The sequence below is a fragment of the Dermacentor albipictus genome, chromosome 6 (genome assembly GCF_038994185.2).
Source record: "Dermacentor albipictus isolate Rhodes 1998 colony chromosome 6, USDA_Dalb.pri_finalv2, whole genome shotgun sequence".
NCBI classification, from domain to species: domain Eukaryota; kingdom Metazoa; phylum Arthropoda; class Arachnida; order Ixodida; family Ixodidae; genus Dermacentor; species Dermacentor albipictus.
In genome coordinates, this window is record NC_091826.1 from 24,217,489 (window position 1) to 24,230,965 (window position 13,477).

Below are 13,477 nucleotides of genomic sequence, written 5' to 3' on the forward strand. Positions count from 1 at the left end.
TTTGATTCTCTTCCTCTTCTTGACAATGTTTGTCCCATTGACACAATCGTTGTGATTGGTGTGCAGCCTTCAACGATGGTGCCTATTCCGATCCCAGCCTGAGTGCCGCCGTGGTGGCCGGTGTGGTGTGCGTGTCGTTTGCGCTGTTTCTGGCCATCATCTCCTTTGTTCTGTGGAAGTGAGTAGCACCACCTTCTTTTTATGTGTGGGCATTCTTAGAGTACTTCATGGACTTTTTGTGTGCTATCTAACTGTCTCTCTATCTGTGTACTATCTATGTCTTTTCATATCTGTTTTCTTATAAACCTGGGTCTCTAAGCTACCCATGGTTGAATGGGTAGAGCATCGGGCTGCTGTGATGAGGGAACAGGATTTTAAACCAATCGTTGGACAAATTTGAGTTAATGAGCATTTGGCAATGTTTACATATGTGCCGCTCTTCAGCAAACCTGTTTCCCGCCAACATGGGTTGCTGTAGATGCGGGAGTGTGTATGTACTGCTCTTCAGTGAAACTCTTTGACTCCGACTTGGGTTAATCGGTATGTGCCAGTAGATGTGTGCCACGCTTCAACGAACGCCTTTGACGCCAACTTGAGCAACTAGGTTTGTGCTGCCGGGCACGGGCCACTCTACAATGATGAGAAAGATCCCTTAAATTTCTCCGATGCCGAGTGGAATTGAACCCTTGTCACAAGGATTTTCAAGGACAGCAACCCAAAGCTTTAGCAGGCTTCACCACAGATGCACTGCGTATTTGCCGCATTTCGGTGAACGTCTGTCACGCCAACACTCTTGCAAACTGCACCATGAATGTACTGGTTATGTGCCGCTTTTCAATGAACCTCTCGCCAACTCGGGTCACTGTGTATGTGACAGTGGGTCTACGGCAAGCGAGGGAACGATTCTCAGCATTCGCACGTACACCGGCGTGCCATACTTCTTCTCCTGGAGGACATGCGCACACTTCCCAGGAGCGCTACTAGTAGCTGCAGCATACTTGGCAAGGAGTGTGACAGAGGAGCCTGGCTGCCGCATTACACACATCTCAGCGTTTACATGCACCATTGCACCACGCGTTTCCAACACTGTGCGCAGGCTTCACGGCGTCTACGTTAGATGCCACCAGGTGTCCTTAGGGAAGCACGAAAGAGGACTCCTGTGGCAGTACACACCTCGTACATAACTTGTTTCAACGGTGGCAATGCGGTTGTGGCACTATATTGATTTTCTGGTGAAATAAACTTTGATTGATTGATTGATTGATTGATTGATTGATTGATTGATTGATTGATTGATTGATTGATTGATTGATATTCATTGCTAAATGCATTGCCGTTGACAGTCATTGTCAGTTGGGTACTGGCGAATTTTTTTTAATCTCCCACTCTTTTTAACACGTTCCTCGTCGGTGATGGGCTTGACGTCGCAAATAGAGTCTGATTGAGTGCTCTAAGCTGCACCACAATGGTTCAGTGACTATGGCAGCCTGTTGCTGAGTGCGGGTTTGCTGGTGCAATTTCTGGGCACAGCGATCGCATCTGGATAAGATCAGAATGAAAGAACGCTCATGTACCAAGCTTTGGGTGCACATTAAAGGACCTCATATGGTCCAACTTAGTCTGGAACCTTTCACAACACCGTCTCTCAAAGCCCCTGTGTTCATTTTTTGGGAGGGAGGGAGGGTCGTTTAACCTTATCTATGTCTGTCTCTCTGTCCGTCCGTCCGCCTATATATCGACCCATGCACCCATCTGCCTATCTATCTAGCAGCTATCTACCTACCTGCCTGCCTATCTACGTCTTCCTGCCTATCTCACTACCTACACGCATTTCTGTGTTTATGTATAAATATATATCTATCTTACCCATCAGTTAATCTAGTACAGCAGCTCTCACAGCAGGCTGTGCAGCCTTTGGATGTAAAACCGCATCAGTTATTATCTGCCCAGCTGTCGCTGCAGGAATCCTTTTCGAATGTCCTCTCTCAGTCCAAAATGCCAGGTGTACGTGACAGGAGGTGTTGCCCACCTTTTTACTATTATTTATTTCTTATGCCATCCCTGGAGAGACTCCCAACAATCTTCTTGTGCACTGCGAGCACACACTGGGCCTCAGCTCTTTATCACAGCTCTTTATCACAGCTTTTTACAGTTGCGATGGCTTATCCCTTTCACAGCCTCTTGCTGCAGCAGCATTTTCCTTTTCAGGTTCCCGCAGTGAGGTTTCATTATCTCGTCGCACACCGTGTGCCACACCGCGGTGCTTTTGCTGAGAGACCTGTCTGCCATTCTTGTAATCGTGATAGCAGATAGCACGTGGAGTGGTTTCGAGATAAGGACGGGGAGCACCTCGGGGAATCGGAAGACGAAACGCGCTTGCGTCTGTGCATTTATGAGGGCCAGTGTCTTGTGACGGGAACTGTGTGCCGGATGGGTTTGAGCCCACATGGACTTGTATTGCAAGAATTGCGCCGGGAACTTGCCAAGGCTATTCAGGTTCCTGGTTTTCATTCCTCATGGTGGCTTATCTGTGAAAGTCATTCCATGTTTGTGTTACTTGTTCAGGGATAGCACTGTTAATTGTATTATAATAATGTAATGTGCCAAGCATAATGTAATGCTTTTGTGTTGCAGCTACATCAACCTGTAACAATATTCTGGCTGCTGTGTGGAGTGATACCTATGTTCAAAAAAGGACTGAGGTAAAGAAACCTAAATGTAGGTTGTTGGTTTAATCTGTGGATCACCTTTTTGATACCCACTTCTTGGCCTGAGATTTGAGGAATTCAATTACCTTAGACAAGATGTAGAGAGAGGCTGGTTACACTTTAGTAAACAGATGTCGACACAGTTAAGCCTCTTTGTTGAAACGTTGGCTCCGAGCTGGGGATTCAATTGGTCAGTGCTTCAAGTGATTCACATCATGCTTGGAAGTTGGCAGCGTTGAAGATTTGACTGTTGGATGAAGTCAACCTTATCCCTCTGTCATGTGAAAATGTGTGCTTGCACATTGATTGAGACTTGAATTTTGATCGTACCATTTACAGAAAGAGAAGGGTAGGGGGGGCCGTCTGATTCAGCTTCACATCCTGATGAAGTGAAAAAGCTTGTTCATTGTCAGCATCTCATGCGTACAGCAAGTCCAGTAACTCTTGCACTCTGTCTCTCGTTGCAGAAAGTATTTTCAGGCCGCTTACTATTACTTGGACGACCCTCCAGGAAACAGAGCTTCGCCGCAACTTTCTGAAACCTTTGGTGAGTGGCACATCTTTGGTGTTTGACATGCACTTTTCCTTGTCTGGTATTGACAGCTCAATTCACTTGAAGCTTTATATACTTGGGTACGTCCAGCAGTTACATACTGCTCTGTCTAAGTACCACATGCCTGTTCGCCGATTAGATTGCCAGTAAAACTGCTTATAACAGGTGGCCAAAAGCAAAATGCATTTAGTAACAAAGGCATAGTGTCATCTACTTAGCATCATCCATTATAAGTACTATAATAATATTTAACTGTTGATGGGCAGAGCTGTATAATGTCGCACACCATTTTGTATTTGCACTTATAATCTTGTACAATATGTGGGCCTCTTATTATGAGCCTCTTAGGGCACTTGGGTAGTAGATGCATACATCTGTCTGTATGTGTAAGTATCAATGAATATGTATGTACTATAGTTATGTGTATGTATAGGCATATAGTATACCTCTGTTAGTATACACATATGTGTACGTAGTTTAAATCCATTATCAATAGCATGGACAGCACGTTCTGTATTGTTTGTTAACCCTTTGAGACGCTGTCTACACAATTGTGCAAAGCAGGAGAGTGCATCAATAGCAAAAGCACTGATGAAAGTAATGGTAATTAAAATGTGTTTCATACATCTTGAAACACTAATTAACTGGAACTGTGCTGCAATTTTGAATAACGTGCAGAATTTTTTAGCAAAATGAGTGGGAAGATAGGCGGCTGGGTGTTTTTACTCTGTGTCAGTATGTTGTGTGTAGCGGGTTCACTTCTTTCATTGTTTTTTACAATGTCATGCACCAGGCATAATTTTCAAGTGGCTGGATAAGTGCTTTTCAAGCTTTTCAAAACATGACATAGTATATGTTCTCTTATTTTGTGTTCCTGTAGTGAGATTTTGCATGGAGTCGAAATTTTGTAAACTTGACAAAACTCGTTAAACAATTGAAAATTCTTAATATTTTCTGCAGTGTACACTTTCTACGATTCTGATGATGCAAGAGATGTGGTGAAAGCAGCTTTTCAAACAACGGGATAAAGTGGTGTCTGAGAGGGTTAATACTAGATACTGGCCCCCGCCAAGCTGTATGCATGCATCTTTCTTACCAGGGGAGCCTTCAGCAGGATTTTCAGATGTGTTGTTAATAAACGTGAATTCAATTGGTAGTGCTAAAAGGTCTGCTGTTGCTATTATTCTAAAGTATAGCACATGCTATACACGTGACCGCAAGCTTTCGTCAGGCTTAGCATTACAGTGAAGCCATGGTGTATTAACTGGATAGTTGCTTTGCTGGCAGCAAACTGCATAACAGCATAAGTGACTGCCATGAGTTTAGACGGAGTGTCAGTTCAGTGTTTAATTTTTTTTGTTGTGAGCATAGTTGCATGTACAGAAAGGAGTGGAGGTGGGGTTATAGGCGAAGTTCTTAGAGCATAGTTGTGACTTGGTGTGCGGGGTATTCATTTGTGGACAGAGGCTATGCTGTGGTAAACAAAGGCTAGCCCCCCCTTTCACTGCCCCACTCATAGGAAAAAAAAAATTAACATATTTCATAAGGCTGTTGAAAAACATGTCTTCAGCTTTGTAGTCATGTCTTGTGCATTTGCTATAGGTTCAGGGAAGGGTGGGGCCTTGAATGATGTTCATTGTGGTGCACACACGATTAACACCGCCCGTTTTGTACATGAGAGCATGTTCCTGCATTGCTCACTGCAGACGACTCGGAGTATGCTTCTGTGCACGTGAGCCAATGGGCGAAACACGTGGCTGACCTTCATGCCGATGGAGATATCGGGTTCTCGAGGGAGTACGAGGTGCGTTGTTTGTGTGTCCTTCTTTGCATGTTTTTATTTTACTTATTTATTTGCCCCAAAGTCCGAGGAGGTTGCGAGTTCAATTTCTAGGCCCCAGTGGCCGCATTCTGATGGGAGCCAAATGCGAAAATGCTCATGCGCTTAGGTTTGGGCACACATTAGAAAACCTCATGGGGTCTAAATGAACCCAGAGCCCCTCAATAAAGCATTGCTGCTTGTTTAATGTGCTGCTTTAAAATGTTAAACTCCGCAATTTGATTTCTTTATTTAATTCTGGATACTGCAGGCGACCAGATCATTACAGGGTGGGTTAAAACACTAATACAAGCTCACTGTACACTGTGACATTAGAAGTGTTAAAGCTCCAGGTAATGCGAGGTGTTTGAACTACACATAAGTTCGAGTTTTACCATATTACAAGAGAAAATCATCAAAGTTTGAGAAGGCACTCGTGCACGATTCCAAATTTAAGGTGCGGCATGCAAATTCTTGCATAGAAAACTGCAAGGACAACAGAAAAAGGAACCCAAAGGTTCTGAAACTCTAGTTCTGGAATAGTAAGTCAGAATACAAAACCACGACAGTCGTAAGCACATATCTGTTCACAATTTAAAGTGTGAGATATGCTTGGTATGGTCCACTGTAAAAGGAAACATTAGGTTAGTTGGGTTAGTTACTACTGTACCATCGATTACAGCCAAGATATGACTTGAAGGCCTGCAGACTATGCTTATACATATGCATGGTGCTTCATATTAGTCCCCTTTTGCCCAATAAAGCAGAAGAACTGAATTAAATCAGAAGAATAACACAAAGAAAAGACCATTTATCACCAAGCTAAATGTTTACTGCACTGGAAAGTTCTACTAGTACAGGCAGAGCCGCTTTAAGCCTTATCTGAACTGACAGGATTGTCTCAGTTGACAGTTTATTAAGCTGCCTCTTTTAATGAGTTATCATTGATCATTTTGACACAAACATGATGAGTTGATTATTGATTCGTCCCAGTACAATGACTTGCTTGGAAAAGATGCACGAAAACTAGTGGATACTAGAAACAGTAAGGTGGCAGTGACAACGATTGGATTGGACGATTCCCCAGGAAGTTACCAGTCACCATGTTGTGCCTTACATCAGCAGAAAATACCCAGAGCCCAAATAGCTTCTGTGCGGCTCAAAACTTACCTAAGAAATCGTCTTTTTATCAAGTTTTATTGACCTGGCAGAGCTGTTGGCATTAACTATGGCATGCTTTTCATGTTTACCTTTCCACTGTACTTGGGTATTCTTCCCAGCAGAAACATTGGAAATCATTTGAGATAAGCTTTTTAATTGAATTGTGATGGAGATAGTGGTGTTCAGCTTAAAATATCTTCTTTATTTTTCCTGTCCCATTACAGTCTCTCCAGCAGGCTACAGATTTGGATCTGTCTTCAGACTATTCCCAGATGGCAGAGAACAAGGGGAAGAACCGATATGTCAACATCGTGGCATGTACGTCTTGCAGGTTTCTGTGCCTCGCGTCTTCCGCGTTTGCGCCAACGTTATCTTGCAGCAGTTAGCTTTGCAAGCCCTTTGCAGCCGAGGGACTTCACTATCGTTGTGCAGAGGTTCTGCTATCCGACAACCTGTCTACAAGATAAGAGCACATTTGAATGAGGCTGCTCGTCGGCCGCATGCCAGCAGTACGGATTCCGTGGATGGTGTTGCTGACAGTGGTCACAATGCTTCTTGGTGCTACGTGCAGTCCACTTATAGTGACCTTCACGAAACTAAGAAACCCGGTCATTACAGCAATACAGATATAATGATAACCACTCACTTTATAGCAATTAAGCTCTCTCTGGACGTGTGCAATGATAACCGGTTATCATTTATAGTTCTTAAAGAGTGAGCAATCATCGTCATATTTGGAGTGAGATTAAAACTACCTTCTCAAAACTCCTGTATGCTTATGTAAGGGTAGGGCTTCTTTTTCTTTGTACCTTGACAAGGTGCTGCATCGAAAATGTGCACATTTTAAGCTACCTCTATTCTATGATTACCTGCACAAACGTGTGGGACCACTTTTGAAGAAGCCACTTAGTAGAAGAGGGACATCGAAAAGATGAAATCTCAGTTTTAGCATTCAGGAAGCTAAAATCAAGTTGTGTGTTGAAGTCAAGCTCTGTCAACGTCTTTAACTCTACATCAGTCTGCATGAGGTATGGCCTGGCAATAGCGTTGTAGCATCTGGGCACACCAAGAATTGCTGTGGACAGCTCTTAGAAATGCATAAAATTATGCGCCATCTCACAGAGCACGCTCATCTTGCCATCTGTGATGATTCACAATCGTATCGGCATTATTGCCTTATAGGTATTTTCCCATGTCATTTTATCTATAGCGCTCCACTTTCCCAGAAAATGGCTTTTCTAGGGAAAGAATTTCATGATTATATCCAACACGCTACAATAATTGCTTCACTCATTACGTGCAGTATGCTTTTGCATAGTGTTGCTAAAGTCATTGAGGTAGCTGATCACCTAAGTGATATACCATTATACCTAGCCTTGCTATAGGATGTTTACACTGTACTTAGCTCACCAAGAGCATTTGTTCCTTGTTCTTGTGGAGTGCTTCGCATGTAGCTCACTTTGTTTTGCTTGGCGCTCTATTATAGCTAATGTTCTTCAACTCAAAACGACGCAGAGCGTAAGTCGCAAATGGCAAGTCATCTACAGGTCTGCAGACCATTGCCGTGATTCGAAAGCCTTGCTGACCAATAATATAGCTAATGATGGTTGTTGTTGTGTGTTTGTGTGTTCACTTTTGTCACCTGATGTTTGCAGATGACCACACACGTGTTATATTGAAGCCTACCCCTGGCCAGAAGAAATCAGCTGACTACATCAACGCTAACTACATTGATGTGAGTACTAGTTGGACAGCAGAGCACTCGCACCACAGGTTTCAGCTTCTACAGTATTATTTATCGACACCTTTTGTTTGTTTATTAGTGTTTCTGCCCTTTAAGTATGCAGTGAAATTTCAGTAGAGTATAGCAGTATGAAAGCTGTAGTGTTTTAAAAAAGTTTTGAATGCTAGTCAGGCCAGTGGTGACCTAACACTCTTCTCATCTCTTCCCCTCGCCCATATGCTTCATTATCTTGCATGTCTTTTGAGGTTTCAGAAGTTATATCCTACGGAGCACAATAAATGTGACACCAAAGCAAAGGGGGGGTGGGTGGGGTGGGGTGGAGAGTGCATGGAAATGGTCTGCGACACAAGGAAATTTTTAAGTGCTTTTAAATGTCTGTTTCTTATGACTGAGCAACAAGTAGTGCTATGTTACTACTTGCCCGTGCCTGTCACTGTTATCACTGTCTTATTAGAAGGTACTTTAGGAACAGTAAGACTGATGTAACTGTTACCAGAGAGTAACTGTGACTGGCGACACTGATCCATCGACGTCCCGTCTTTCTCCCTTTTGTCGTCCCTTTTTGGCAAACAGGGTTACAACAAACCTAGGGCCTACATAGGCACCCAGGGCCCCCTGCCCTCGACTTTTGACGACTATTGGCGCATGATCTGGGAGCAGAGGGTCTGCATCATCATCATGATCACCAACCTGGTAGAAAGAGGACGGGTGAGCACACTGTCCCCCACTCTCTTTCTTACGCTGTGCCTTGACGGTAACGGGCACACTTCTTTGCACCTGCCAGTCACATATCACTGGAGTTGTAGTGACAAGAAAATTGGGAATTGTGTTTTCCTCCTTGGAATACTGAAAACGTGTCAAAAGAACTTGAAACTGGGTTAGTTGCTCATTATCCTACAGGTATCAGACTAGAAACAGAGACAAAGAAGCATGAAGTGGGCAAGGACAATGCTGGACTAACAACTGGACTTAGTTAGAAAAAGCTTGCATTTAAAAAGGCTAAAGTACGGCTTATAGAAAGAAGGTTACTGATGACTCGCACAGATGCATTGCTTGCAGTAGACAACCACGTGCAGCTCAGCTGATGGTCTTAGTTGATAGTCTAATTAGTCTGATATGTTCAATAAGCAAGCAGCACTGCATTGATGTAAGATGAGCAGACGAACTTGTCATTTCCAGAATTTGTGTTAACATTGGCGTTTTCTGCCGATTCAATGCATTCCAAGAAAAATGTAGTTGTCATTCTTTTCATAAGGATGAATAAACAGTGACTGCAAGCGACTAAGTTTTAATCTTCTTTGTATATTTGGTTGTGGTCAGGTGTGGGGAAGGAAGAGTTCCCTTTGCGTTATGTCCTCTCCTGGTCTCCATGCTGCGTTTAAATAAAGGCATCATATAAGCCAGGCCAGACCTTAACTGTTGCATAGTTTCACCTTATTCTCTTTAGTCCTTATTGTGTGATGCACATTCAAAGTAATGCAGCACACAAATATGATGAAAGGTATAGAACAACATCTTGAGGACATTCTCAGCAATAACAGCATATACAGCTAAAAGACCTTCATCATTGTTATACAGTCGCCGACCGTTTATTCGGACCTCACGGGGACTGCGGAAATGTCCGAATAAACAGGTGTCCGAAAAAGCAGATTAAGAAAAAAAAAATTAAATCCTTTATTTCCACGCACTTATTCGGGCTCGGCAGTAGGCTTGAAGAAATCGTGAATGCGCCGTTGCAAGCTGTTCCGTTTACGCGCAGTCAGGTAAGCCTGAATCTCGGAGAGGGTCGTACGGTCACTCTAGGCGGCTGAAAGCACAGTCACTGCTTGTACACGCTCCGCATGCGACGGCAGCGTAGCACATAGAGCGTCAACTTCCGACTGCTGCACCGCCGGACATCGTCCGGCGGTGCAGCAGAAACGTGACGAATGATCTCGCCGTCGTCGAGCTCTGCGCATGTCAATACAGCAGTGTCAGCACCTGTGAAACTGTCAATGAGACGGAATCGCAATGCAACCACTGCGCAAGTCTCGGCAGTTCCGCGTCGGTAGGGAGCACATCGGAAGGCGACAAATCTTAGGCCTCCCGGCACCCGCTTGCCGGCATTCCGCAGCGCAGTCTGCGCGGGCACTGTCGGCGCCATTAGAGACTTGACGCGATGTTTCCGTATGCCGCGTTGGATCACCGAAACCTCGACAAAGCACACAAAGCAAACACCACCGTGCAAACACCAGTCACACAAACGACAAAACGCGGCCTGCTCGCAGCGTCGCGCGCGAAGAAACAAATCAGCTGCTGGATTGTCTTGACATGGCTTACTAAGCTGAAACCGGAACTGCTGCAGAGCCACTCTATCGAACTAGGCAGAAACGATGATGATGAGTGGGGATTTCCAGTAGCGCCACTTCGTGGGGCAGCAAGGAAGCTCCCTTCAAAACAAAAGTGGCGTTCAGCAAGACGAACCATGCACCGGTCAGAGTCGGTGCATGGTGCTCTCGACCGAGTTGGCTCAAGGAGTGTCCGAAAAATCAGACGAGAGGTTGCGAGGTGTCCGAACTTTCGGCAGTTGTTATACATTATGGTCTATGGGGAGAATGGCGGTGCCGCGAAGCTGACCGAATAATCGGGCATGTCCGAATTTTCGGAGTCCGGAAAATCGGTCGGCGACTGTAATCCTATGTAGCGCAGACACATAACTTTGATTTCATTTCAGCTGTATGAGTGATGCAACAACATATTCAATGTTTAACTCTTATACAGTAAAAGCTCGTTAATTCGAACCGCAAGGGGAAGCCGCTTCAGTTCGAATTAACGAAAGTTCGAACTAACGAAAGTGAAGGAGGGCAACAGTACACTGCGATTTGGAAGCAGTAGGGCATGTCAGAAATTTGGCGTGTGCCGCGGGCACACGCCATCTTCAAGTCGAAGCTCTGGGTCCGACTGTGCCACACCACCGATGTCCACCGAAACGAACGTTAACCGGGGCTTAACACCATCACAATGAATCGCGACGGCCGATACCTCCTAAGCTGAAAACAGAGGTGCACAACCGATGAAGACTGCCGAGACAAAGACGCTGAACATGTGAAGGTGGCGAAGGCCCTGATTCGTTGGTTCTTGATTGCAAGCGCAGCTGCGACGTACTTGATTCGCCGTGTTTTGGAGCTTACCGTGCCATCTCCGCACCACATTAGCAGCTGTACAAGATTTGCAAAGCCTCCGAGATTTGCAACGGGCAAGAAGTCTCGGAGGTTACCTAGAACGGAGAGGCGGCAGCCGCGGCTGCCTTCTGGCTGACCCCGCGTTGGTTAGATTTTATTCCGATTTTGCCTTCTCTCGCCGTTCTCTCCGTTTCGGAGGCTATACAGCCTTGTGTGTAGGCAGTAGGCGCGTTTCTCTGGCCGTGTGCCAGGCGAGCGTAGTTCGAATTATCCGTGAGGGAACCTTCTCGCGTTCGAATTAACGGACTTTTTTATACATAGACTTCTGTGGAGCTTGGCCGGACCAAATCGTACAGTTCGAATTATCCATAAATTCGAATTATTGAAGTTCGAATTAACGAGCTTTCACTGTACTAGGGATAAGAAAATAATAACACGGAACCTTGCTCATGCCATGCTAGGTACAGCATGCTAATACAGAGTCTCGTAGTCTTAAATAAAGGTTCTAAATAAAATAGTATGTCGCACTGTATCCCAAAGATTTGGCAAGTTGTGGCTCCATACCTTCTCCACAGAGAAGAACACGTATAGCATGTACGTTGAGATAGGGGACCTGCACTCACGACAAGCACACAGAAGGACACAATCTTTGGACATGTAGATAAATTAGTGTGTTCTGTCATGAAACATAACGGAACATGACATCATGAATGAGAACATCTAAAGCATCTTCCTTTACTCATGACATTTCTTGCATACATACTAAGTTTTTTATTGTTTTGTCTGGTCTTCCCTCTTTTCTCTTCTTTTCTTGTTTGATCTGTCTTGTGGCGTTTCTTTCCTCTTTTTCTCTCTCTTTTTTTTTTCCTCCTCATGTCTCTTTTTCGTTTTCGGTCGGGGACACGCAAAACAGCGCGCTCGTAGCGTTTCGGCAGAGTTGGATGATCTTGTGAGTATTGCATGCGAAGGATTGCGTGGCTCTCTCTGTACTCTTAATTCCCTAAAGGCTCCTTCTATGTGTGGTGCTGTCTATTATACTCTTTTTACTCTTTGACTCTTAAAGACTCCATCTTTCTCTGTCACTGTTCCCGTATTCTACGTGTGGCAGCTATTAGTTTGCTCGCTCTTTCGCCTGGTTCATTCGCATGTTTCACTCCAGATTAACATCCGTTGCATTTGACTAACCGAGAAGAAAAAGTGTGACCTAATCATCTGTTGGTGTGCCTTGTCATCTTTTTAGTCTCTTCTGTCCTTCGTGCTCTCTGTCGTGGTTTGCAAGCGAACTAATACCACAGTAACTTTACTCATAACGTTAGCTAAGTGGTTTCTCTTTCCTTTTTTTTTTTTTCGTGAAACACACTAAAATTTCTTACATATAGTGCAATATCTAGTGGTAATCCAGAATAATATGAAGAGAGAATTACTTCAAAATTGAAATTAATTGACGTTTCATTTGTTTGCTTCTTTACGTTAGTGTCTGCTAACAGCCTGAAAGCTTTAGCTTAGTGCATTACTACACGTAAAGAGAAGCAGTGCCCAATAAAGATAGCATTGAATATGCAAATATGCAATATGCAAATTGAATATGCTGCACAGGACAGCATAAACATCTAAGCAATATCACTAGTAGTGCATGCTGAAACAATTTAATATCTAGACTGAGTAAACATAATGGCAACTATGGGGACACTGATCGAGGAACAATATACTGTATAGACTAGTGTAAGATCCGCCCTGTTTTCAGTTTTGACGAGGCGCGGCCCTTATGCGGGACCAATTAAGTGGTATTAATTTAAACTTTTCTGGCTTCCCGAAACAAAGCAATGCAGTTGGCAAGCTAACAACTATGAGGCACGAGAGATTCAAATTTGCTTAGATTCGCTACTATGTGTTCGAAAAGCATTCCTGCCAGATGGCGCCATTGGTCCAGTCACACATTAGCAGCTATATCTCATTTGTGCTTTTGGATAAGCAGGATATTATGAAACTTGCTTTTCCTTCACTCCTCTTTCACGTAAAGTATGCATTCGGTTTATGGATTAATCATGACTTAATCATTATCTTATGGCAATCCAGACAAGTCTTGGCTCCCTCGAAGTTTGAATGGTTTGTATTGAACGTATGAGCACTACAGTTTTTCTGGCGTGTTAATGCTTTGCCAGTTAAATGCGTGCTGGCCATAATATTCTGCGTATACACTTGGTCTAAGTGAGACCAGTACAGCGTAGGCTTAACTAGTGCTAATTACTTCAATGGAATTGTTGAGAGTTGCACTCCAAAAGCATGCAAGCCGTTGAGTTATACCATTGATCTGTCATTTAGCCGTGCCTG

The 13,477-nt window shown here is 44.0% G+C and overlaps 1 protein-coding gene across 5 annotated transcripts in view; it reads left to right on the plus strand.

The window, feature by feature from the left end:
• Positions 1 to 13,477, plus strand: part of LOC135896502 (putative receptor-type tyrosine-protein phosphatase mosPTP-1) — a 251,298-nt gene that overhangs the window by 223,304 nt on the left and 14,517 nt on the right. For 4 of the 5 annotated variants that reach the window (XM_065424921.1, XM_065424920.1, XM_065424922.1 and 1 more), the window contains 7 exons: positions 67 to 178; positions 3,176 to 3,255; positions 4,968 to 5,065; positions 6,466 to 6,559; positions 7,897 to 7,976; positions 8,559 to 8,693; positions 12,060 to 12,095. In XM_065424921.1, the coding sequence (XP_065280993.1) occupies positions 67 to 178; positions 3,176 to 3,255; positions 4,968 to 5,065; positions 6,466 to 6,559; positions 7,897 to 7,976; positions 8,559 to 8,693; positions 12,060 to 12,095 (635 nt within the window). The remainder of the gene's footprint in view (positions 1 to 66; positions 179 to 3,175; positions 3,256 to 4,967; positions 5,066 to 6,465; positions 6,560 to 7,896; positions 7,977 to 8,558; positions 8,694 to 12,059; positions 12,096 to 13,477) is intronic. The other variant, XM_065424923.1, reaches the window with a different exon arrangement.